Raw genomic sequence first — 27028 nt, 5'->3', positions numbered from 1 at the left:
TTGTGGAGCATATGCAAATAGGTTTTTTTTTGCTGCCCACCCTTGAGCAGCCAACATACAGTTGTCCATGTGAGAAGCGGGGCTCTTCCAAGAGAAGACTAGCTACAGACAGTGCTCATCTGTTATGTTCGGGTTAAAATTTCATCAACATCAAAAATATATGAATTTTCATGGGAGTTATGGCCGTTATGCATAGAATGTAATTTCCAAATTTCAGAAAGATCCATTCAGTACTTTTGACGTAGTTTTAGATAAGAAAACAAATGACTAATGTGTGTGTTTGTGTCCATGTGTATGTGTGTGATGGGTGTATATATGTATAGATATCTGTATGTATGTATATGTATGTATATATGTGTACATATTACATGTACATCTATATATATATATACATCTACACATATGTATACATATACATGTATGCATATATATCTATACGTATACATACACATCTATATATATATACATCTCTCTCTCTCTCTTTCTCTCTCTCTGAAAGTATCTGTCATTACAGTATCGAAATGTGATTGTTTCAGTTAGTGGAATAGTTTCATTTTTAAAGTGAAAGTATTTGACATGAGTGTTTTTGTTTCACTTTTGACACGTAATACTTAAATAGTGGAGGAGATATTATGTTGCCGTGGGCTCGAACTCTGCAAGAAGTTAAAAAATTTTTTTGACTAAAACACAACTGGAACCCTAAGTAAGGCACGTGTAAAATTTGAATGAAATTGGTTGTGTAGTTCTCGAGTTTTAGGGATACACACACACACACACACAGACAGACAGACAGACAGACACACATTCTCATTTTTATATATATAGATTAGTTTAAAAAAAGAATATTTACCATCCATTATAGAACCATTACTTTGCTGTTTGTATGACTTAATGATCAGTTTTCTTGACTTGAACAGCTTACCACATGACATAAATATTTTGTCAATATCACTCTTGCTTCCAACTTTAACAAAAGCAAAACTGAAAGTATGAAACAAAGAACATTATGAACATCGTCAATAATAAAGAGTAGAAAATTTTTTTTATCTCAATAAATAGAACTGGCCATTTGATAAACAAGATTATAAAAACACATGCACTCCATCTCTCAAGCACTAGACCTTCTGAGTGTCTTATGTTACTGCAGCAACCTTTGTACTTCCAAATGTGCTAATTACACTGTGTAACACAATTTTTGTCCTTTGAGTAGCAACTGTCATTTCCTATTTGCTTACCTCTAGAAAGAATGAAAAATGGCTAATATTATCTTCAAATTTTGCTTTTCTTACATTTATTCAAATTCCAAAGAATCCCTCTCAACACATGGTTATGATGCTCCCCTACTATTCCTGCTCATGATCAGAGATGCGCATATTGTCAGCCACTAAGGGACATGCTCAAGTGATTAAGGTCAACCAACTAACAAGCAAATCTGTGGTATTGAGCAGAATATTTGCTATAATGATATTTCTGCTTCAGCAATTCTGTGCTGTATCTATCAGAAGTGTAATGGAAAATAGGTCAGTTTCAAAATATTGATATCCAGGTCACAAAATCAAATTAAAGGGAATAGTAGTCATTTCCTTTGATTTCTAGATAGGAAATAACACTCACTGACCAAAGACAAAAAAAAAAAAAAAAAAAAAAAAAAAAAAAAAAAAATTAAAATTTTGTTACAGTGTTATGCCACTCCTATTGAAATTTACTTCTCTTTATATACTCCATTTATTCACTATTATACTGCCTTGGAACACACTTGCAAGCAATGGGTTGCTCTTATTTCTTAATCTGTTAACAGAGGAGATGCAGATGTCATAAACTTCTGAGTAAACAGATCACCCAAGGGAGTAGTAACTGTTAATAAAAACTGATAGTGGATTGAGGAAGACTCTTTAGACATGCTCTACTGCCAGTAACACAATAAAATGCATAGAAAAAAACAAAAATCAGTAGCTTCATCTACAGCCATGTGCATTGAAGAATGACAAGTGGTGTGATGCTTTTGTTCAACTCATAGCAACATGGCGGGAAAAATGGATGCAAGATGAAAATGATATTAATTACACTGACCCTCTCAGTAATTTCTCCAGTTTTGCAAATGTTTCTTTCCCAGTCAAACTGATTGAAAAAAAAAAAAAAAAAACCGACACTAAATCGAACCTTCAACTTTTAATATTATTACTGAAGAATAATGATATTTATTTGTAATTTTTTACATTCTAAGTTCAAATCCTGTTGTGCTTGGCTTTGCTTTCATTTTTCTTGGCTTGATAAAATAAGTACCAGTGAGGTGGGGGAGGGATAGTAGAGGAAAGTCAATCATATTGACTTCCCTCTTGAAAAATGTATGACGTTATGCTTACATCAAAGACCATTATTAGTAAAGAATAAACAAAGTCATTTACCATTTATAGCATTTTTTAAAAATGGTTAAGTTCAAAATATTTATTCCTATGAAAAATTTCTTTAATTCTTCCTAAAAAAAGAAAAGAAAAAAAGAAAAAGAAAAGACATGTAATGCAATGAATAGAAAAGAGCTGAGATATGAAACAAATGAATGGATAGGTTACTGTACACTAGCAACTCATAGATGTGTGAGGATCAAATCTACTGTAGGTATTTTATTCTTTTACATGATTAGGTGCCATGTATTTTAGGTATAGAGTGAAGGCGCATGGCTCAGTAGTTAGAGCATTGGGATTACAATTGTGAGGTTGTGAGTTTCATTCTTGTAGCAGGCTTTGTGTTGTGTTCTTGAGCAAGACACTTTATTTCATACTGCTCCAGTTCACTCAGCTGCACAAATAAGTTATGATGTCACTGGTACCAAGCTGTACTGGCTTTTGCCTTGGACAACGTCAGTGGTGTGGAGAGGGGAGGCAGATATGCATGTCACCCAAACTTGTGCCTCAGGTGGGGGTGACTTTCTAGGTGCAATCCCATGGTCATTTGTGACTGAAAGAGGTCTCTCTCTCCTATTTTAGGTACAAAAGAACTGATCGCTCATTGATAACATAGAAATGTTCATTCATATTTATTCATTATTACACAAATGGCTGGTATAAATAAATCTTTTTTATAGAGTTGTATATTGAATGGAGAAAAAAAATCATCTCAAATCAAAAACCCACAATACTTAATTTAATTAAGGTTTTATTTCAGAAACTTGAAAATAAGCTATCTATGTATCATATTTAATGTAAACCCACTATCAATAAAGAGGAAAGTTATTGCAATATTTGTTCTGGGATAACATCTCTTATGGGCTTGCTGTGTTAAAACCACAATAAATATCTGAGAGAAAATTTGTCCTATCAGTGTCCAGTCAGCTACATACCCAGATGAGAATTCATCTCTGATACTGGAAAAGATGAATAAACATTCACTAAAGAGGCCAAAATGCATCTTGCTCTATTACTGGCTGCTGCTAGGATGAATTTTCACTAATATTTATTGTTTTGAACCCAAAAAAGTCTATAAGGGATGTTATCTCAGGACAAATACTGTAGTAACTGGCCTACCAATAGTGTGTATATAAAAGCATTTTAATTAAATAAATAAAGATAAATTATATTGCATCTGCAAGTAAATTTTCTGTAATTTGTACCCAGGCATGGCTGTGTGGTTCAAAAATCCACTATGCAACCATGTGATCTTGAGTTCAGTACAACTGCGTGGAATTGTGAGCAAGTATTTTCTACTATAGCTCTGAGCTGACCAATGCCTTGTGAGTGAATTTGTTAGACAGAAACTGTGTGGAAGTCTGTTATGTGTGTGTGTGTGTGTGTGTGTGTGTGTGTGTGTGTTTATATATATATATAAACATAATTAAAATTTAGGGTTCAGCAGGCATTGCTTCACCATACACTGAAAATTAGAAATAGCAGCCAAAACTACTATTTCTCTACCATATATATATATATATATATATATATATATATATGAGGCTTGGGTAAAAACCTTGTAGAATGTTATGCAAAGTTTGTCCATAGTTATTGGCTACCTGATTCCATCGTACAGTGGAAATGCTCTTGCTACTAGATATTTATCAGGAATTCCATAGTATCCATAAAGTTTATAGAAATAGATAAATGATAGAAATGGAATGAACAACATTCTTTATTTAAAATCTCTACAATTGTTTTGACACATTTTTACACCTGCAGTACATTAGTGAAATGTTGTGTAATCATCATCATCCACCCATAGTGTAAAATGTGTCTCCTCAGGTAATTGTTTCAATAAGTTCTTCATTAGATCCTCTCGTCATTTCACTCAGTGTGAAAATGCATATCCAAAGTGATGGGTCATTTTCAGCAGTTTACAGACAAAACTAAACTCATGGATATAGTGACAGACAAAAATACAATTATAATCAAAATACAAAATACAGAAATAGACATAAAAAAAGGGTGGATTGACTATAAATGTTTGGTACATATATGAACATAAAATTTTGAGTGAAGATTTAAAAAAAAATCTTAGATCACATTTTAACAGAAAGTTTGTCTTGAACCTGGGATAGTCTTAGGCAAGTTGATATCAGGAGTTAAAAAGGTTCATAATGTTGGAATACTATTTCCTTTCAAGCGTATAGATGTTGAAACACTGCTGCATGCATTAGATGAAGTAGCTTCTGGGATTGGTCTTTATGTGAATGCTGAGAAGACTGAATACACATTTTAACCAGAACAGGCAATTGAACCCATTGGGTGGTACACCCCTGAAGAAAGTTGAATGTTTCAATGATCTTGGAAGTGACATCTAATTGACTGAAAAAGATGTATCAGTCCTCATAGCAAAAGAATGGAATGCACTGGACAAATTAAGTCTACAGGGTGTCCACAAAGTCTGGGTATATGGGGATTAACACATGCTTTAAGAAATTATTATTTCTTATATTTAATTGTTTATGTTATGATTTTATTTACTCCATGTACTCAGACTTTGTGGACACCCTGTACATTGCTTGACAGGATGAAAAGGGAACTCTTCAGAGTCATAGTAGAATGAGTTTTTTATGATTCATCCATGTGAACTCTGACAAAAAACATAGGAAGTAAGCTAGATAGGACCTACACATGTAGGTTGCATGCTGTTCACAACAGATCATGGAAACATCCGATAAAAGAAAAGCTTTATAGAAATATCCCCAACACATAAATCATTTGAAAGCAGAGGACAAGATATGCAGATTACTACTTTTGAAGCAAAGTTGAATAAGTGAATGAGCTCTTTCTGTGGATAATTAGCAATGAGAATTCTCACGTTTGATGAGCCAGAATAATATACATTGACCAATCCTCTTGTGATGTCGACTAACAAATAGAAGACCTCAAGAATGTCCTGGAAGATAGGAATGTTTGGAGAGAAAGAGTGGTTTTGGTTCAAACAATCTGCCCGAAACAACAGATTATTTTCTACTGAAAAAGACATTTTTATTTTCAAATCAAAACAAATAAATACACAAATATTTACCTCTGTTGAGCTGGTGTCAATGTTTCCAATGTATACGCTATTTTCTGAAAGATGAATAGAAGGGGTAAAGTAAAGAATTTTAATATAAAAGAGAAAGCATCTTTAAATTCAATTTAATATCAAAGTATGTTCTTAGCATATTCAACATTAGTTTCAAATTTTGACACGATGCCAGCAATTTTGGGGAGGGGGTTAAGTTGATTAGATTGACTCATGTTCAACTGGTACTTATTTTATCAATACTGAAGGAATGAAAGGTGTATTGACCGTGCGACCAGGAGATGGTGACGAGGAATGGCTCCTTTAGCGCATCGCACGGTCAACACAAATAAGAAGTTAAACGTGTATAAGTGCTAAAAGGAAAAGAGAGAGACACAACCAGTAAAAGTTTTAAGAGAAAGGTTTTATTGATATGTCAACTTGTATGTCTTTGTGTGTGAGTGTGACATAATAAACACAATAATAGACAGGCCGTCATATAAACAAAATGTATGTGTATACAAAACGTGTATGTGTGTGCGAGAAATATATTGTTGTTGGCACTCCGTCGCTTACGACGTCGAGGGTTCCAGTTGATCCGATCAACGAAACAGCCTGCTTGGTGAAATTAACGTGCAAGTGGATGAGCACTCCACAGACACGTGTACCCTTAAACTAGCTTTCGGGGATATTCAGTGTGACACAGTGTGACAAGGCTGAGCCTTTGAATTACAGGCACAACAGAAACAAGAAAAAAGAGTGAGAGAAAGTTGTGGTGAAAGAGTACAGCAGGGTTCACCACCATCCCCTGCCTGAGCCTCGTGGAACTTTAGGTGTTTTCGCTCAATAAACACTCACAACGCCTGGTCTGGGAATCGAAACCGTGATTCTATGACTGCGAGTCTGCTGCCCTAACCACTGGGCCATTGCACCTCCGTGCGAAAAGTACAGAGCATAGAAAAGGATGTTATAAGAAAGCCCAGGCACAAGGATGGGAAATATACCAGTTCGTATCAAAGGTAAAAAGTAGTTGAAGTGCTGTATCAAGAAGTTGTGGTGGCAAGGTAGAGCCGAAGACACACATGTCGTGAGTAGTTGAGGCTTCAATGCTGCGGCCGGTTACTTGGAACAGGAGTTCTTGCAGGCTGTATTTGCTGTTAACCATGGTGAAGCATTTCACAAACAGTGTGGAGAAAAGCTGTGCGAGCATTGCTGGTTGGTGTGTACGTAGAGAAGCTGGCGTAGATGCTGGCGGTGGCGATGAAGGAGTTTGCAGTAAGCTATTGAATGTAGTGTTGGATCTCCATGAAGCTGTGTCGTGCGCCATCGCTGGAACTGGTTGTGTGCTCTGTGGTCAGCGGCTAGACCTCAGAAGGTCTGGAGCCGGACTGAGAAACAGGATGATGGAAAGCTAGATTTTATACTATACTATTGGCTCAAACAGGGGTTCAGAAAGACTGTCCCACATGACCTTATCTGAAGGCTGCGACTGGTTGGGTTGCACCCTGGCGCGAAATAGAACAAGAGACAAAAACACGCCAATATCAACCAATCAGAGTGGTGGACACAACAGGGTTCAAAAGTGCGGCCGAAGGCTAGCTGTTAACCACTACGTCCGCACTCATGTATATATAACAGAGAGAGAGAGAGAAGTACGCTACAAAGGCAAAATCGACCATGGCAGAATTTGAACTCAGAATGTAAAGACAGACAAAATGCCGCTAAGAATTTTGCCCAGAATGCTAAAAATTCTATCAGCTCACTACCTTAAGCATATCTAGCACTTTAAATACACTAGGTCATATGAAATTATAAAATTAAGATGACTAACATACAGCTTGTGAAGGTACATGGTCTAGTAGGTCACAGTCTCAATTCCTAGACTGGCTGGTATGTTGTGTTCTTGAATTAAATTCTTTTCCTATAGCTCCAGTTCACTTAACCAAAAAGGAGTACTGGCAACAGCTGAGGTTAAGCATGTGACAAACTGAGTACTGTACTCTTAATTATTTGTAAGGCATGGAAAACAAGATAAGCTTGGGCCTAAAGATCATGTCTGTCACAAGGTCCAGTCCTTGTTGCAATGTGGTGGCTTGTGTGCCTCAATGGCCCTGAGAACTAGGTCAACAGAGTACAAGCTTCTGTTAGGACGTCCTATGCTGGTCAAGTCAAAGGAGAGAGGTCAGACTAATATAGAGGTAAAAATGGGTTTGTATAGGACCAACAACCCTACTTAGAAAAATGTAAAGTTACAGAAGTATCAATGATAATTCAAAACCAGCAAAACTTGAGAGAGGAAAGCCTTCCTTCAGGGATGCCACCAGCCCCATATTGAGGGAGTGGCTCTGGTAGCATAGAATTGAGAATAGTGGAGAAAAGTTTTGATGGCTATGCTCCATAAGGAATGAAAGGCTTAAGTAATGAGCACACAAGCTTATGACAGACAATGCACAATACCAAAGAATAAAAATATCACTGTAGAATTTTTTCAAAACAGTTCTCATAGAATATATAAAGTTATGTATATGGTGAGTTGGTTGACATGTTAAACACTTTAGACCAAATTGTGCAACAAAGTAAATTCTGGAATGCACAGAAATTGGTGATAGTCTGAGTTAGAAACAACTCCATAGAAGAGTTCAAAGAATTTAAGTGTCACGATGAGTGAAGAACCTCATGTATTGCATCCTTGCCATTTATCTGAGAGTGAGTAGTGTCATATAGTCAAACAAAACTACCACATTATCATTCTTTTTTCTTATTCTCAGATGAAGAGCAAGGAGGCAAAATATTAAATTCTTCACTTGTCATGATAATTTAACTTGTTAAATTCTTCTAGAAATCACCTATAAAAACATAGTATATCTTCTTGTGTAACCCTAGTTAGCCTAGTTCAAATAAATAGATTACGTGTATGTAGTGGGTTGAATGGCTGGAAGTAACCCACAGATGCAGAACTTCTGATATATCATGATCCCTTTATAAAAAGGGTTAACTGGATTGCAGAGAAAACAACATGCTCATACTGCCTCAATGTTCATTATACAATAAATTATTGCAGTGATCCATTGCTCACATCGCGCTGTGGAACTCTGAGCATGTGTTTACTTTGCTGTTCAGTCAGCAATTTTACAACTGGAGATTTTAGCAGTGATTACAGCAGAGACACAAAATGAAGGTAACACAGAGAGATGTGAGAAGGAAAGTTAGAAATATGGAAAGAAGAGAAAGATAGATATTTGTTTAATATAACTTGACAGAAATGTGCATTAGATTTTTCATTATTTACATCAATCTAACTCACCAGAGTTGTTTAGAAGATCAGATTCTGGAATGATTTGATCAGCTATCTGGATTTCAGACATGTTGTCCATGGTCACTTTGATCTCAATATCACTGAGTTTTTTTGTGAATTGAATTTTGTGGGTGCTGAAAAAACAAAAAGGATAGTACAACTACACATAAACATTCTAATAATGTGTATGTAACTATTGCAGCACTATTAGTGTCTTCTACCATAACCTCACCCCATACTGATGCTGTCAGTGTAAAAGCTAAGTCTTCTGCAATCCTTAATTCACTTCAATTTTTCTTACCCTCTACATCATCATTTAACATCCATTTTCCATGCTGGCATGGGTTGGACAGTTTGACAGGTGCTGACCAGCTGAAGGGCTGTTCAGGCTCCCTGTCTGTTTTGGGCATGGTTTCTGTGGCTGGATGCCCTTCCTAACGTCAACCACTTTATAAAATGTACTGGGTGCTTGTAAACAGCACTGGTATGGATGCTTTTTATGTGGCACCAACACCTATGAGCTTGTGAGATTAGGGATGCTCAGCTGGAGAGGGTTGCAGGGGACGAGCCTATATGCAAAGGCTACCATGCTTTTACTTAGCTTGACATGTCTTTACAAGCGCAGCAAACCACCAGGAGTCTTGGTCCCTTGTCATCCCCTCTGTGAGTCCCAACATATATAGATCCTTTCTCACCACTTTGTCCCATGTCTTCCTCTTCCACATGTTCCCGCTACAATTAAAGATTGGCACCTCTTGATGTAGCCAACAACCCTTGATCTTTTACTCATCTCTAAACCTAATCTACACCAGATTATAAACATTTCCACACTCACTGTGTTACCTGACTACTACCTTATTGCAAATACCCATCACAACACCACATTCTGCACACAGCTAAAACCTAACGTCCCAATTTCCCAGTTATGCTGAAGTTGTTCAGGCAAAAAAGCAAGACCTATAATATCTGATGAAACACACATGCATGCCAAAACTGGGTGACATTTACCCAGCAATACAACAACTATAAGGCTATTATCTGAATTTGAATTCTTGCCAAAAAGATTTCCACCAACTTTGCAGAATCTCTGCTTCATAAAAATAATGGTGCTGTGAACAATACCTCTAAGGAAAAAACTTCTGCCTTCATGGCCCACTTATGCAGTCAAGTCCACATCATACACATTTGGTATCTTTCAAATTCTATCTCTTCCCTGCCCTTCAGATCCACTACCTTGCATACACATCAAATGCAGAAGTATTCCTGATAGTGTTCTTTCCATTGTCTTCAAACATCACACTCCAGAGTAGATGTTATTACTAAGCAAACACATAAGACATCCTTTGCTAGGATCTATAGGATGACCCCAAAAAAACAGAACCCACAAATCTTTGAATAAAAACTGTTAATTTTAATTTTTCTTCTTTTCTTTTTCAGGGTATACAAGTTGACTTTGTGCATGAAAGATTGGAACAATAGCGTACCCTAACATGTCTTAGTCAACAAAAGAAAAGACATTTTGCCTGGAGGTCTATTTCGCCTACAAATCACACACTGCAATGCAAACAAATTTTCAGAGACAGTTTTGGTGCCATCATGCTCCACCAAAAAAGTAGAATTTTTGACTGGCTTCAGAAATTCAGAGAGTATGGGACTGTGCAAAATCTTATTTCTAAAGGCCTGAGAGATACTTATTCTGTCGGAGGGTGAGTGCTAGAACAGAAAGAAACATTGATGCTGTACGAGACTTGGTGGGGTAGAGCCCAAAGAAATCACTTCGATGATGCTGGGAATCTCTCAAGAGTCTTTGAGGCATGTTCTTAAATCAGATCTTTATTTGCATCCTTATCAGGTCCAAATAAAGCAAAAACTTACAAAGGCAGACATAGAAAAACAACCATGTGTGGATGGTTTTGTGAGACAATTGAAGACAATCCAAACTTCATGGATTGTGTTTGGTTCTCTGACGAAGCACACTTTTTGCTGTCAGGACATGTAAACAGCAAAAATAATGTTTATTGGGGTAAATCAACACTGGAGGAAGTGTTTCAGAGGTTGTTACACTCAACAAAGTGCACAGCATGAGTAGCAATCTCTAAACATGGCATCATCAGCCCATATTAGTTCAAAGACGAAAATGAGAACTCAAACGGTGAATACAGAGCACTATGTAGCAGCGCTGAGGAAGTTTTGGGTATCCCTGGGATAACACAGAAGGATAGATAGAGATGAACAGTGGTTCCAGCAAGAAGGTACCACCCCCACGCATCAAACGGCTCCCTAGCCTGCATTCACTGGAATTGAAACCCCCCCCCCCCAGTATTTTATCTGTGGGGGTATCTCAAGGATAATGTTTACCAGAACAACCCTCAAATGATTGGTGAACTGAAGGCAGCAATGAAAGCAGAAATCAGGGAAATTCCTAAAGAGAAATGTGTTTGAGTAATTGACAATTTTGCATGACGTACGTATCTCCAACGTTGCAGAGGCCATTTGGAGCATATTTTGAAAAGAACATGACTTTTATGTAAAGGAAATGATTGTACACAGACTGAAGTTTAAGTCCAGCAAATGTCAAGAAATTTGCTGGACCTCTGTAGGATTTGATAAAATTTTTATGGGTTGTTTTTTTTGGGGTCACCCTGTACCTTGATACTTGGAAACATGCTACAGTATGTTTCATTCCTACGAAAGATAACCTCTGTGACCCTATTGCACTCACTTCTAATGTTTCTAAGGTGAAGAAGACAATCATTAGTGATATTCTCCATCATTTTGAACCTCTCTTTCCTTAATGTTTAGCCCAACTTCCATAAAGCCAAATCCTGTGGCCATCTACTCTTTTCTTTGATACATCAGTGAGTTCTTGCTTTGGAGAAATTTGGTGAAAACAATGTTATTTCCCTCAATATCAGCAGATCTTTAAACTGTATTTGGTATGCAAATATCCTATTGAAACTTTCTGCCTATATGTTCTACCTATCTCTTATTTCTAGGATTGGTAGCTTTCTATTGTCAGATTTAACTATCACTGTGCTGATGGAACTCGTTCTGCGTCTCCTGTTCTCTTCTTATTACACATCAATGACTTACTTACCACCACATGTACCAATGCCCAACCATTTGCAGATGACACTACCCTTCATTCCTCCAACCATATATATCCACCTGCACCTGACACTCATGCTACACACACACACACACATTGACTACATGAGCAGAAACCTTCTCCAATGGAGATATGCCAATCTTGCCTCTTTCTACAGCAACACAAATACTACTCATCATAACACACTCCACTTAATCCTGAGCAGCATTAAGTTAGAATCATTAAAAATCACCCTATCACATTTGTAACATAACTAGGACCATATCCCAATGATTGGTCTTGCTCTTTAGGCCCAGAAGATATTTCAGCCCCCACCAATAATTATTTATTCTCTATAATGCTCAGGTGATAGCCACAGTAGAGTATTGCTCTCATATATGGGGTGGCGCTACAACTGCAGACACAGATGCCCTGGACTACATTTGGAAAAAGGACACTCGACTGATTAGCATAAAGTCACTTGTAGATATTCTCCAGTCTCTGGTCTTTTCTACTGCAACATATAATGGATTGTGCTCCTTGGAGCGGGCAGGGTTCATGTCACCTCCACTCTAGCATTTTTGTCTCTCCTCCTCTCATTAACCTTGTGGTTCTTAACTACCTCCAGGCACCCACACTAGTCACTATGCTTTCTTCTTTCTTACCAGAATACCAGACCTCTGGAATTCACTTCCTGCAAGCAGAAGACTAATGGCATCAATCTCACTGGTCTAGGAAGATTGCCTCTTCCTCCAGACCCAGCAAGTTAATGTAAAAAGAAAAAGAAAAAAAAAGACATCATTAATAACTAGGTATTTGAATTGTGACACTCTTCTAGTCATGACAGGATATTTCTGTACAGAGTATAAAAAAAAAATACTTTAAGCTCAAATGTCAGCTAAAACTTGCATGAAGAGATGAGTTTAAAAAAGCATGAAATGTAAACATTTATTCATAACAGAATAGTTCAATAAAAAACTTTGCTTATGATATACATATTCCTCCCCAACTACTTCAAAATGTCTGAATTCTTTATTACAATTGTGTGTAGAATAGGACATTGTTTGGCAAAACTACGGGCTAAATACTTACTTCACAAGACCTAGTTCACTGTTGAATTTAAGATTGCTTATTTGATTGCAGAACTAAACCAATCCCAAGAACTGGGAGAATGCAGCAGTAGCCATACAAATGAAACCTCCCTGGATTCACTGCAAAAAGTCCTTTATGGTGCTCCAAGTGGTTTGGAGGGGACATCAGTTTTTTTTTTATTCATAATAAAGGTTTATCTTAGTTCTATTAGCCATCCATATTTTCCTTTTATAACCTTTTAATATCAACTGTACTATTTTATTTCTAGAGGATCCTTAAAACGTGATCAAAAGATTTGTTTGTTGGTTTTATTATTTATTGCTTGCTGTGACTGCTGAGGACATGCGTAAGCTTGCAAGGAATGAAGCCAATATGCTCTGCTGGATGTGTAATGTCAGTGTGCATACACTACAGAGTGTAAGTGCCCTGAGAGAAAAGTTGGACATAAGAAGCATCAGATGTGGTGTGCAAGAGAGACAACTGCGCTGGTATGGTCATGTGTTGCGAAAGGATGAGGACAGCAGTGTGAAAAAGTGTCACACCCTAGCAGTCGAGGGAACCTGTGGAAGAGGTAGACCCAGCAAGATCCTGGGACGAGGTGGTGAAGCATGACCTTTGAACATTGAGACTGTCCAAGGCAATGACAAGCGACTGAGACCTTTGGAGATATGCTGTGCTTGAGAAGACCCAGCAAGCCAAATGAGACCATAACTTGTGGCCTATGCCAGTGCTGCATAACCAGTCCATTTAAGAGTACTCTTCAAACATTGGGCATAATCTGTTTGCGAAGACCTGTTAAATCAAGTGAAATCGTTGTCATGGTCGATGACAGTACCGCCTGACTGGCACCCGTGCCAGTGGAACGTTAAAAGCACCATTCGAGCATGATCGTTGCCAGTGCCGCCTGACTGGCTCCTGTGCTGTTGGCACGTAAAAAGCACCATTCGAGCATGGTCATTGCCAGCATTGCTTGACTGGCTCCTGTGCCAGTGACACATAGAAAGCACCATTGGAGCATGGACGATGCCAATACCACCCGACTGGCTCTCGTGCCAGTGGCATGTTAAAGCACCCACTACACTCACGGAGTGGTTGGCGTTGGAAAAGGCATCCGCTGTAGAAACTTTGCCAGATTAGATTGGAGCCTGGTGCAGCCTTCAAACTGTCCAATCCAGGCCAGCATGGAAAGTGGACGTTAAATGATGATGATGATGATAATAATGATGAAAAGAAGGAAGCACTCGTGTAGGATCTCTATGATTGGGGAGAAGAAGTTCTTAACTACAAACCTAACTTCAATGCTTACAACAGAGCTGGTTGAAACTACTAAAGTCATTCAAGGGCCAGGTAGTGGTGCTAACCTTTTAACATCTAGATTACACTGTTAAATGTGAATGCTTATTTATTCACATTGTTTTGAATTAATCATGCATTATCTTGTAACTTAGAGATTTCAGTGAAGTGATTGTTTATTTTTACAATGACATTGTAGTCAAAGTGTGAGAGACCAGATCTGGTTGGCTTTAACATAAAACAGGTCGGATATTTGTTCGAGCTGGATATGGCAGGTTTAAATGCTAAAGGGTTACACAAGGTAACTGATGGGTTTCCATGCAGTTGTGTGAGTTAATTCAAAGTGCAGTAATGTGGACTGAGACTCAGAATGATATAATTGTGATGCAAGCTTCTTAATCACAAAGCCATGTCTGTACCCACATCAATGTTTTTTTTTGTCAAGAGAAGTAAATATTCTCTTTCATTATGAACACTGTTGTGTGACCAAAGGATAGATCTTTGGATTTACTTGGGTTACATTTTTGGCATCATTATTGTTTGATATCCGATACTTCCATGGGATGGATAAGCCTTCTCCAGCACAGCTTCATGGGGTTCAATATCCTTAGATCAGCCCTTACCATTTCTTCCTTCTCAGCAGATTCATTTCATCTGATACTGCTTTACCCACTTGTCCCTTTCCAGTGACATCACATCTATACCAGTACCCTCTCTTCTTTTGCATTGCAGCTAATTCCTCTTTTACGGAATTTCTTATTCATTTGCACTAACCATGCACTGTCTAACCTTCTGTACGACTTACCTCCCTGTAACTTAGTGCACATCCCATCACATCTTCACTACTCTCCCTCTTTTTCTAACTGGGATAGCATTTCCTCTATTGTAAGACACCTATTTCTGTCCCTCAAATCATACTCTAACTTCTCATCACCTGGCACAAAGTCACTTCCCTCAATATTATTCCTCACACAGTTCAGGGCTTTTGTGTTGCAAGTTACTTAGTGACTTTACACCCAATACCCTCTGTAAAGCAGTTGGCATTAGGAAGGGTATCCAGCCATAGAAACCATACCAAAGTCTATCAAACTGTCCAACCCATACCAGCATGGAAGGTGGACATTAAATGATGATGAAAACTAACATTACACAGTTAGTGGAGCATGCATATTTTTCAAATGTCTGATCCTACCATCAAGCCTTCAGAACAACAGCCACCATTAAAATTATTATTTTTCTTTTATCACATTCTGAAACATATTTGCATTAAAAAAAAAAAAAGTTCTTATACCCCACTCACTTCACTGACCCTATCACAATTAAAGGTGGCTGGCTGTTCTGAAGGCATGATGGGGTGGGGCAAGACATTTGAAAAACGGATTTAAAAAGATTCAGTTTTTTTTTTAACGGCCTCCTCCGATTGCTTTGAAATGTGGGATACTAAAAGTAATCTGGAACTCTCCACCAAAAAAAAATATCCCAGAAATTTCTACTAATGTGGAACAGCTATTCTGTTCCAAAATTATAAATCCCAAGTTTCAAATATCCACACCTGCCCAACTTCATTCAACCTTCAGGAAGCTTTTAAACTCATCTGCATTTCATTTTGACCTGTTCAAGAAATCCCATAATCTTTCAACAATTCAACAAGAGATTTTATAAACTCAGAAAACTGAATTAAAAATGTTAGAAAAAACAAAAACAAAAAAAAAAAAGTAACAATTGAAACAAGTTTTTATTCCAAGTAAATTTGTTTATTTAACAAAATAAGTTAGTGTGTTAGTACTTTCACTGGTTTCAGTTGCTGGACTGTGGCCATATTGGGGCTTCAAGAAGTTTTAGTTGAAATGTTCTAAAAATTCAACTGATATCTAGGATATTCTACAAACTCTAATATGTAACAGGTAAGAGTTCTGGAAAGTCTATCTTACAGGAAATGGAGGGGGTGGGTTTTGGTCTTTTATTTTTTCAATACACTTGTATTTCAAAAAAACGGAAATTACGATACTCAAAAAATTTCAAGTTTTTACATTATTGCTCCCCCACTTGCATACTCTGTTCTTTTTCATGAGATATAGGACTTCAAGAGACAGGGATTTTAAAACTCTACCCTGTCTTCCAGATTTTAGGAATATTCTTTTATTAATACAAAACAATTCCACTGACTTTTTTCAGTCATTAGACTGTGGCCATGGTGAAGCACTGCCTTGAAGAGTTTTTAGTCGAATGAATACTTATTCTATTGGTCTCTTTTGGTGAATTGCTAAGTTGTGTGGACATCAACAAACCAACACTGGTTGTGGCAGACAAACAGACACAAAGATACACACACAAAAAACTTCTTTCAGTTACCATCACAAGGCTTTAGTAAGCCTGAGGCTGTAGTAGAAGACACTTGCCCAACGTTCCATGCAGTGGGATTGAATCCAGGACCATGTGGTTGGGTAACAAACTTCTTACCACACAGCCATGACGATGATGTCATATAGACCTTAGTACACGAGTGGTACTTTGTCTTAATCCCAGAAGGATCAAAGGAAAAGTTGATTTTGGCAGACTGTAAAGGGTCAAAGCAAACACAGTAGGAATTTTGTTCAACAATTGTTGGATTTTAGTTGGTCCGCCATCATTTGAATCAAACTAACCTCACTTATTCTGGTACCCTTTTTATCCATTGCAGTTTATTGCTGGCTAAGTTCATCTTATTTATGCTCCTTTTACGGAAACAAATGCAAGGCTCTCATGCTAATAATACATAAATGTATCTAAACATGTTGGGTTTTCCTGGTTTCCGTCTACCATATTCCATTAATGAACACTGAGGTTTTGGTAGAAAGCAGTTGTCCAAAGTGCTGCACAGCAGAACCTAGAATCACACTGTGGAGTACAGTTCACTATAGATTTTATGTAGCTAAAATACAATTTAGTACAATATTTGATCTGCCAGTAATAGTAGCGAATTGGTAATTTACCCTCCACCTTATCCTACAAATGTGAATGTCATTGGAAAACTACAAGCTATGCAGTAAAATCAAAGTGGGTCTCACTTTTCTCAAATTATACCATGCTGATAATAGAAAAAAATATTTCCAAAAGTTTTCACTTTTGTCAAGGGGGTTTGAATTTCAAATGTCCTTCACTAAATCTCAAAATCCTGTTTGAATTAGGTTAATTATGAGATTTATGTGGCATTGTTCCAACATTATCTTTCAAAATTAATGCGGGGGAGGAGAGAAAGCATGTATCAAAATAACACAGCGACCGTTGTGAGGTTAACACTATATTCTCATTTAAAGCACAAACATTTAGATTATTTAGAATTCTGCTTTAAGCACCCCATATAACTTTATTTTTTGGAATTTTCATAAAATTCTTATGCATTTGTGTTCAACACAGGAATTCATACGATTACGAAAAAAAATTTTCTAATTTTTCGAATGTCCTTATTATAATCAGTTTAAAATACGGACAGTTCGAATATTTTGTTTAAATCCCAGCGAACAAGGGTATCAGATGGTCGTGAGATATGCTAACAATAACAGCTAAATAGCCCTTAAATCACACAAAAAACTTTTTGTTTTGGTTTTTACATAACCATAGGATTTCCCGCGTGTAGAACACCAATTCGCAAAAGTTTTCTAAAAATTCCTAAAAATAAAAGTTATGAGGGGTTATATAATGTTTAAAGCTGAATTCCGTCTACCTTTTTAGTAAGGTGAGCGATCATGTAGAAGCTTCCCGTAGCGGTATTAAAGATGACAACAAAGAAACGAGGATGATCAGGGCACCGCCCTGAACTGTTTAATCGAACAAATCGACTTTAGTATTTATTTTCTTTAAAGTTTGATACCTATTTTATCGGTCTTTTCCGAACTGCTACATAACGGAAACGTAAACAAAGCAAGGGACGAAAAGGTGGAAGGGTTTTACACACACATACATACGACGGGTTTATACATAGTTTCCTCCTACCGAATTAATTCGCAAAGCATTAGTCAACTGGGGTATAGTAGAAGACACTTGCCCAAAATGTTACTCAGTGGGACTGAACTTGAAACCAAGTGGTTGCAAAACGAGCTTCTTAAACAGCTACATCTGCACCATAGTGTACTGAGCCTAAGTGCTTGGTGGTTTGATTTCACAAGCCAGTTTCGATTTAAGTCGATAATGTCGTTGGGAGGAGCATGAATATTATTACTATTTCTTCGTGAAGAAATAATAGGCTTTATTACCTTTATAAATTGGTCAAACCAAGAGCCTACTCGCAAGGCCTCGGGGCTAAAAGTAGAATACACTTGCCGCGCAGTGGGACTGAATACGAAACTATGTGGTTGGTAAGTTTCAGATTAAGAAAAATAGCTGCTGTAGATCCTGAATATCTGATGTACAATATATTAAAACTAAAACTCCGTCCACCGTTTAAAAATAATAATAATAATTAAAAAAAATTCGAGAAGGGAAATATTTAAAAATCCATACCGCTTATTATTGTTAGTTATATTAGTGACAACTTCATTAGAAAGAAGGGAGAACTGGTTAGTACTAAAATAAATGCAAGTAAAACGATATAAAATATATAAGTGCACATGTTAAACGATGATAAAAGACTCACAGACAAACTTCAAACAGTCAAGCCCTAATAACAGTATAAACTGCAGTCACATGTGTGTACGAAACTAACATGTAAAGCTACCCATTTATAAAGCTAGTTTTGTACGTTATATTATTGATATATCAAAGATAAACTATGCAATCTATAAATATTTGATTTTTATTTTTTTATATAGGATTTTATAGCGTTAAAATAATTTGGTGAAATTAGTATTAAAAGTTATATATTTTCTATATAGCAACCTTCTCTTCGCCTTTATAACATTGAAAATGGCGCCGTATTTATTATAGGATGTCTTTTCTCTATGTTTAGGTAATAATGTTCTGTTCCTCATTGTTGTTCTTTAGACACATTATAGTAAACTATCTTAGACTATCTCTGATGCCAAATTCAGCAATTTACATTATCTTATATAACATAACTTTGTAAATCTATTGCTTGTTTTAATTTCATTTGAGGGGATTTTTCATAAAAGATTCAGTTCTAACTTAATGCAGCCTCTATTATGAAACCTATTTAAGACTTTATTTTCCGACTTTATTGTAAGACTTTTTTTTCGCTCCGAATATCGACTTTTCTCGTATTCAGGTATTGTCTTTCATTTATCATCTACTGACAGCTACATGTAGTAAGTGTTCTTTACTTCCACAATTTAAAACAAAACTAAGAACCCTCTTTTAACTTTTTAAAAATAAATTCAGTAATTTTTGTTTTTATATAATCCTGGATGCTATGGATATAATTATACATTGCACCCCAATATTTTAAGTTTGTATTTACTAATAAAGCACTTAATAAAAAATGAAAAACAACACCGGCATCACTTTTTTGGATTAGTATTAAACTTAAATTTTGTAGAATATACACGAGATTTTTACTTTTTAGTTACAATTAGTTTAAAATTCAGAACTAATAATTATTATGAATGCTAATTTTACACTAGTGTAATTTAAGCGAAACAAAATTCTTATTTGAAAAACATCTCCGTATGTTTCATATATTCGGTATTTTATGTTCTCGAACAACAAAAGAAAACAAAAGAGTTAAGCGTGACATGTATTCTTCCTTTCAACATAGCAGAAAAAGAATTAAAGGAATAAAATTGGCATCTGATAAAGATGTTGGTGGGCACTGAAAGCCTATCTGTTGCAAATAGGCTTTATTAAGAAAGTAGATTAAAAATTATTTTCATAATTTCTAAAAGTAATTTTAAGTATATGATGTCCAAAATAAAATGTAACGAATATGAATGACAGGTGTGACTACATCAACATTGTTTTGTATTTCAAAGTGATTCTTTGCAAGGAATCCAATAATGTTTAAAACTTAATAAAATATATGCTTGAAAACACTGGATAAAATAGACTTGCTAATATTTTTTTTAATGCTAAATTATCACTTCCGTAACTGGTGATTGATTCGTTGGAATAACTTATAAGTGCTTGACAAACTTAATCTACATCTTTTCATCTCTTATCTAGATTCCCTCTCGTTACTTCATGCTTGTATGGAAAATAATTGTTATTTAGGCATAAAACCAGTAGCAGTTTTGAGAGATAGGGGTTTGTTGATATGAACGACTTCTATACTTTTGGCTGGTACTTTATTTATAATTGAGAATTATAAATAATCCTGTCACTAAAAGCTAGTTATTTTTCTCGATGCATTAAAGATTCTACTAATCCAGTTTCTTCTTACTCTTCATTGCCATATAGGATTATCAGTAGGAGATAATCCATAACCCACACTTGACAAATTATTGCTCTATACTTTGCACTTGGGCAATGGTTGGTTGAACCATTTGAAAATTGGGAAAAATGCCTTGCTACTGCAGAAGTCCTGCTGAAGTTACATGCCTTTCGTCCCGTCAGGGGCGATAAAGTACTAGTCAAATACTAGGGGTAGCTACACTCATGCGAAATAACGATTCATTTATTCTAATAACAGGTTTCTGAATAAGTATATTTTGGGGTAAAATAAAAAAAGAATACAAGCTTAACAGAAATTAAATTCTCGTTTGTCTATTTGCAATTAGTCCATTAAGCCCATATCAGTTTAATTCATATGTTTAAGTGGATGTCTCTGATACTCAGTGGAAGCAAAATAGATGTGTAATTCTGTGTTTGCAGGGCTCAAAAGGATTTGAACTTCAGAGTTTAAGTTCAAATCCTTTAGAGTACGACTATGTGAGCTTTTCTAACTTTCACCTATTGCCTGTGTACACACACACACACACACACATTTAAATCTATGTATATAAATGTATGTGCGTGTGTATATATATGTATGTATATAAATATGTGTGTGTGTGTGTGTGTGTGTCTATATATATATATGCATTTTTAAAAGACAGCAGACAGCTCACAAGCAGATATGTATGCTGAACATAAAAAATATTTTTGTATTTAAAACTAGAGACACATACATCATACTCATTCATATGCATTACTTATACAAAGGCATGCATTTTAAATATGGCTTTCTTATGAGAAATGTTTATATTTTAGAGATTACTCATCAATGTGTGACTGAGGATATCTTGATTTTTTTTGAGAAAGTTGTTGGTTTGTTTGAAAATAAAACATATACATATATGATTTACATGTTTGTCTTTGCAGTTATTTGTGAAGCTATTTGGAGACAGTAACAATGTATGGTGTGTATCGCCCTACACACGCCCCTACGGGGATTGAACATTGTATATACTGTAATTTTTTCAATAATGTTGAAAAATCACTCATCATAGCAGGAGTCAATCAACTGCATGTGTTTCGCCTTACTCCAGAAGAGGTTTGTAAATTTTCATATCATATGTTCATTTCTTTCAAGATACTTGTTTCCAGAAAAAACATTAAACCCATTTGATGCCAACCCACCCCAGACCAGTTGTGGTTCTTTGATATAAACTTCGTTTTTAAAGTTATCTAAATTTAAAGCATCCATTAAAATTTCATATTAATCTATGTCCCAAATACCTGCTTAATAATCGTTTCTACTATAGGCACAAGGCCTGAAATTTGAGGGGTGGAGACTAGTTGATTACATCAACCCCAGTGTTTCACTGGTACTTAGTTTATCGATCCCCAAAAGGATGAATGGCAAAGTCAACCGTAGTGGAATTTGAACTCAGAATGTAAAGATGGACAAAATACTGCTAAACGTTTTTCCTGGCATGCTAATTGTACTGTCAGCTTGCCGCTTTTCAACTGCTTAATAGCAGTTATTTTAATACAGTGGTTCTCAACAAAATAGTAAACTGGGTCCACAAGTAGTATTTTATGGGTTCATGAAAGAAATTTTGCTCTATATGTATTTATTGCAAGAAAAAACTAGGCTTCTTTCTGACATTTTACATAGTTCAGCCTGCAAAAGTGAACTTGTGATAAACAAAATAAGAATTTTGAAGGAACTATCTATAAATCTAGTTTTAAAAAAAATTGAATGGCTATGGGGTCTGCCAGAATGAAATAATAATCAAAGGGTTCCATAGATAAAAAATGGTTGAGAACCAGTTTTAATCAATTCTTCAGACATGCCCTCCGCAGTACAGTCAGCCAATCTGACCAGTTATGCTGATGACACAAAAGTATTGCAGGCATAAAACTGTAGAAAGACCTGAATGAAATATACAAATGTGCTAACAAAGATAACATGCAGTTCAATGCTATGAAATTTCAGGCACTCCACTATTGGTCCAACACCAGGCTAAAATTGGAATACACTCGACCAGAAGGTAATACGATCCCAAAGTCAGAGTCGGTGCTTGACTTGGGGGTTCACATGAGCAATGATGTAACATTCCATGTGCATATTACCATGATGGCAACACTGTGCAGGCGAGTGGCTGGATGGATTCTGAGGACATTCAGAACCAGGAAAATGGAAGTCCTGCTACTCCTATGGGGGACTTTCATTCTCAGCCGCTTGGACTACTGCTCCCAACTATGGTCCCCAGAGAGTGTGAAACAAACTGGAATTCGAAGCATTCCAGTGCCAATACACAAAGAAGATTGATTCGATGCAAAAGATGGGCTACTGGGAAAGGCTAAAGGAGCTGAGTCTATTCCCTGGAAAAAAGACGAAAGAGATATGCAGTAATATATATTTAGAAGATCTTGGAGGGTTTAGATCCCAATTTTGGAATTGACAACTATACCAATCCTCGAACTGGACTGTACTGCATCATACCAAAGATCCCATCTTCCCCATCTTAAATAAGGACACAGTACTGCAATAGTCTGGGTTTCAAGGGCCTGCAATTGTTCAACATCCTGCCAGGCAACCATAGAGATATACATGGTGCTGATGTGGAAGTTTTCATGGAACGTCTGGACAGGTTTCTATCTGAGATACCAGATGAACCCTCATCGTGGCTGGAGACACAAAGAAGAGCGGCGCCATCGAACTTGCTACTCCATCAAAAACAATACTAGAAACAACACTAAGTAACTACAGGTAGTGCACCAGCATGACCTCAGCCCTGGGCTGAAACCAGTAAAAAATAAAAGAGTTTCAAAATGAATTGAAACAACAACTGGATTTCAGTAGAAATGTGGTATTAAATTTGTTAACAAGAATATCTCATAATATGGAAATGACATATTTTATATTGATTTTAGATGTGATGTATTCATTTAAGATAGAAAGGTAAGCCAGTGTTCTTAACCTATTGAGGCTTTTGTTGGTTGGGACTTATGTGGGGGAAGTTAATACAAATTATGTTCAGTTTGAATTTTGGCTTGATTAGAGTCCCAAATGGGTGTACTTATATGACAGAAAGGTTTAAAAAAATGTTATTACAGGATTTAAGATGCGAGATATCATAGGAGTGGCTAAAGGAGGGGAGTCAAATGAAATTTTCGGATCTTTTTTAAAACGGGGGCCACATTTTTCATTAATGTTTTACGTAGTGTTTTTGGTACGGAAAGACTTTCAAACTTCGTATACTTATCTATTTTGTGTTATAGAACAGAAAAATATTTTTGTATTCGAATTTATTTCATGTAAAAAATTGTCTTATTTCGATAATTTCAACCAATCACTGACGTCCATTCAGTCGATATACATTAAGTGCCGACTACATAAACAAACGTTTCTTCGTTTTATTTGCTTTTTTCATTTTAAATTTGCTTTAACCCTAACCCTAACCCTAACCCTAGGGTTAGGGTTAGAGTTAGGGTTAGGGTTAGGATTAATTGTTTCAGAATCGTTTGTTTATGTAGTCGGCACTTAATGTATATCGGCTGAATGGACGTCAGTGATTGGTTGAAATTACAGAAATACGACAACTTTAACATGGAATAATTTATGGATTTCTTTTTTTTTAAAGAAGACTAAGAGAAAAAGATGTTTTATATGACACATTCTACCAGTGTTCCAAGTTTCAAAGTGTTTCGTTAATGAAAAATGTGGCCCCCGTTTTAAAAAAGATCCAAATTTTCTTCTGTTACATCAGTATTTACAGACTCATTATATTCAGTCATATCAACGGTGATGAGACTATATTATCTTATATTTTCAGGCAGCACTTTTTGGAGATAAACTTCCTGAACGAATTGGTGGTAAGTGACTCGTATTTCAGAATATGATTGAAAAAATTTTCTAAATATGTTTTGTTTATACTTAAAAACATTTAAAACAAATTATATGAAACAAATCTGCACAAGCAAAGATTTGAATGTCTAGTAAATTTTGAAAATAATCCATAAAAGTAATATTATTTAGTTTTTGTTTTATTTTGGGACAGTCATTGTGCCAATAATAATAAATATAACACTGGTTCTATTTCACTTCTTTATTATTTGCTAATTTGTTAACTATTTAACCAACTAACTAATTGGTTGTTTGATTAATCCTTTGGTTAATCAATCAGTTATGTTTGTCAAAGTCCTTTCGTTGTCATTTGTAACCTCCTCAGTGGTATGCCCTCTCTGCTCCTACTCTGTTTCAGGTTTCATAATGATCCTCCTGAGATACAACAAAACCTGTTTCAATACATGGATTCACATGAAGAACCTTGCAAACCAAATATGAAAACAAATTATTTAGTTTTGTTTATAACAATAATTATTTTGTTGTTTTTTCTACTACTGTAGTTGATTTTGAGATTTGGGATGCTATTCTTACTAACACACAATCACTGCAGTGATGACACCATTTGTAGCTGTAACTAAGCAGTTTGTAAACATACACATAAATGCATAGTCACACTCACATACACATAACTGCATTCTCACACTCATACAAACACACATGTGGGGATGCTCAAATTATCTTGTGAAGTAATATACATGATTACTACTTAACATTATTACTGGCGTAAAATGACAATTCCAATTTATAAATTTAGCTCTTTGTTGTTTTTAAATTTCATTTATGTTTTACTTATATATGAAGTAATTATTTAATCTTTGATTTTTCTCTCTTTTTATGTTTTGCAGAGATTCGCAAGAAATTAAAATTAGAATGTATGTTGTCATTTAGTCTTTTTGGCAATGTGATGTCTATGAAATCAGTCAAATTGGTTGGTGCTCAACGAGATGCTTTACTTTTGAGTTTCATGGATGCTAAGGTATAGTAGATTTTTGAATTTTGTATTGCTTTTTTTGTTTATACTTGAAAACATATAACTCTTTAGCATTTAAACTTGCCTTATCTAGCCAAGATATTCTATGTTTTACGTTCAAACTGGCCAGATTCAGCCTCTCATACCAACCCTAAAATATCATTCTAAAAATATACAATCATATCACTGAAATCTCAAAGTAACAAAATAACATCTAATTAATTTAAAACAGTGTGACTAAATAGACATTACATTTGATAGAATAAACTGAATGCTCAATGGTTAAAGTAATTTCCAAATTTTCATGAGACAATTTGGTTGATGCTGGTGTCACGTAACCAGCAGCCATGCCGGTGGCATGTAAAAAGCACTTTTCGAGAGCTGGGTCTCATAGAGGCAATGACAAATGACTGAGACTTTTGGCAATATGTTGTGCTTGAGAAGAAGACCCATCAAGCCAAGTGAAATCATGGTCATGGCAGATACTGGTGTCACACATCCATTACACCCTTGGAGTAGTTGGCATTAGGAAGGGCATCCAGCCATAGAAACCATGCCAAATCAGACTGGAGTCTGGTGCAGCCCCCCAGCTTACCTGGTCAAACTGTCCAACCCATGTCAGCATGGAAATTGGATGCTAAATGATGACAATGACAAATATTTTATACTCTTAGTCAATAAGGTGATACATGGAGTCATCATACCCAATGACTGGTGTAGCAGCACCATAGTCAACTGCTACAAAGGTAAAGGTGATGCATTAAATACGAATAATTACAGAGGTATCAAGTTGTTGGATCAGGTAATGAAAGTCACAGAGAGGGTCATAGCCCAACTAATTAGGGATAGAGTCAGTTTAGATGAGATTCAGTCTGGGTTTGTGCCAGGGAAAAGCACCACTGATGCTATATTTTTGGTAAGACAGCTGCAGGAGAAGTACCTAGCCAAATATAAATCTCTGTACCTGGCTTTCGATGACATGGAGAAAGCCTTTGACAGGGTCCCCCGATCCCTTATCTGGTGGTCAATGTGGAAACTAGGGATAGATGAGTGGTTAGTGAGAGCTGTACAAGCCATGTACTGAGATGCTGTCAGTAAGGTGAGGGTTGTCAATGAGTACAGTGAAGAATTCCGGGTAGGGGTAGGGGTCTAGCGAGGATCAGTCCTCAGCTCCCTCTTATTCATCATAGTCCTCCAGGCAATAACAGATGAATTCAAGACAGGATACCCCCCAGGAGCTTCTCTATGCTGATGACCTTGCTCTAATAGCTGAGTCACTATCAGAACTAGAGGAGAAGTTTCAGGTGTGGAAGCAAGGTCTAGAATCGAAGGGCCTTAGAGTCAATCTTGTAAAAACCAAAGTCTCAATAAGTAAGAAGGCAGACAAACCACAAATCTCTTCAGGTAGATGACCCTGCTCGATCTGTAGAAAAAGCATAGGTAGAAACTCTATAAGATGCACTCAGTGTAAGCTATGGACACATAAGAGGTGCAGCAATATCAAAGGAAGGCTAACTGGGAAGATAGTTTTTGTGTGTGGCAAATGCTCGGGAGCAATAAACACTGAAAATGTGCAGAAAACAGCTTCTGTCACATTCCAGGGGAAAAAACTAGAAGTAGTTGATA

The 27028-nt window shown here is 36.3% G+C and overlaps 2 protein-coding genes across 3 annotated transcripts in view; one reads left to right on the top strand and one right to left on the bottom strand.

Annotated features, from left to right (window-relative positions):
- LOC106871557 (uncharacterized) overlaps nucleotides 1-18892 on the bottom strand; it is a 46301-nt gene extending 27409 nt beyond the window's left edge. Inside the window, exons 1-5 of the mRNA XM_014918060.2 lie at nucleotides 18838-18892; nucleotides 8762-8886; nucleotides 5479-5522; nucleotides 2406-2476; nucleotides 851-981 (exon numbers count right to left, since the gene is read on the bottom strand). Coding sequence (XP_014773546.2) covers nucleotides 851-981; nucleotides 2406-2476; nucleotides 5479-5522; nucleotides 8762-8831 — 316 coding nt within the window. The 5' untranslated portion in view covers nucleotides 8832-8886; nucleotides 18838-18892. The remainder of the gene's footprint in view (nucleotides 1-850; nucleotides 982-2405; nucleotides 2477-5478; nucleotides 5523-8761; nucleotides 8887-18837) is intronic.
- Nucleotides 18893-19082: 190 nt separating this feature from the next.
- Nucleotides 19083-27028, top strand: part of LOC106871560 (cleavage and polyadenylation specificity factor subunit 1) — a 101418-nt gene continuing 93472 nt past the window's right edge. The window contains exons 1-4 of one of the 2 annotated variants that reach the window (XM_014918065.2): nucleotides 19083-19149; nucleotides 21456-21627; nucleotides 24359-24398; nucleotides 25278-25408. In XM_014918065.2, the coding sequence (XP_014773551.1) occupies nucleotides 21487-21627; nucleotides 24359-24398; nucleotides 25278-25408 (312 nt within the window). In that variant the 5' untranslated portion in view covers nucleotides 19083-19149; nucleotides 21456-21486. Of the gene's footprint in view, nucleotides 19150-19450; nucleotides 19466-21455; nucleotides 21628-24358; nucleotides 24399-25277; nucleotides 25409-27028 lie in introns of those variants that run through there. The other variant, XM_052968705.1, reaches the window with a different exon arrangement.

Source organism: Octopus bimaculoides, chromosome 6 (assembly GCF_001194135.2).
Source record: "Octopus bimaculoides isolate UCB-OBI-ISO-001 chromosome 6, ASM119413v2, whole genome shotgun sequence".
NCBI classification, from domain to species: Eukaryota; Metazoa; Mollusca; class Cephalopoda; order Octopoda; family Octopodidae; genus Octopus; species Octopus bimaculoides.
Note: the sequence above shows the minus strand (reverse complement) of the source record. Positions and strands in the feature narration are given on the sequence as shown.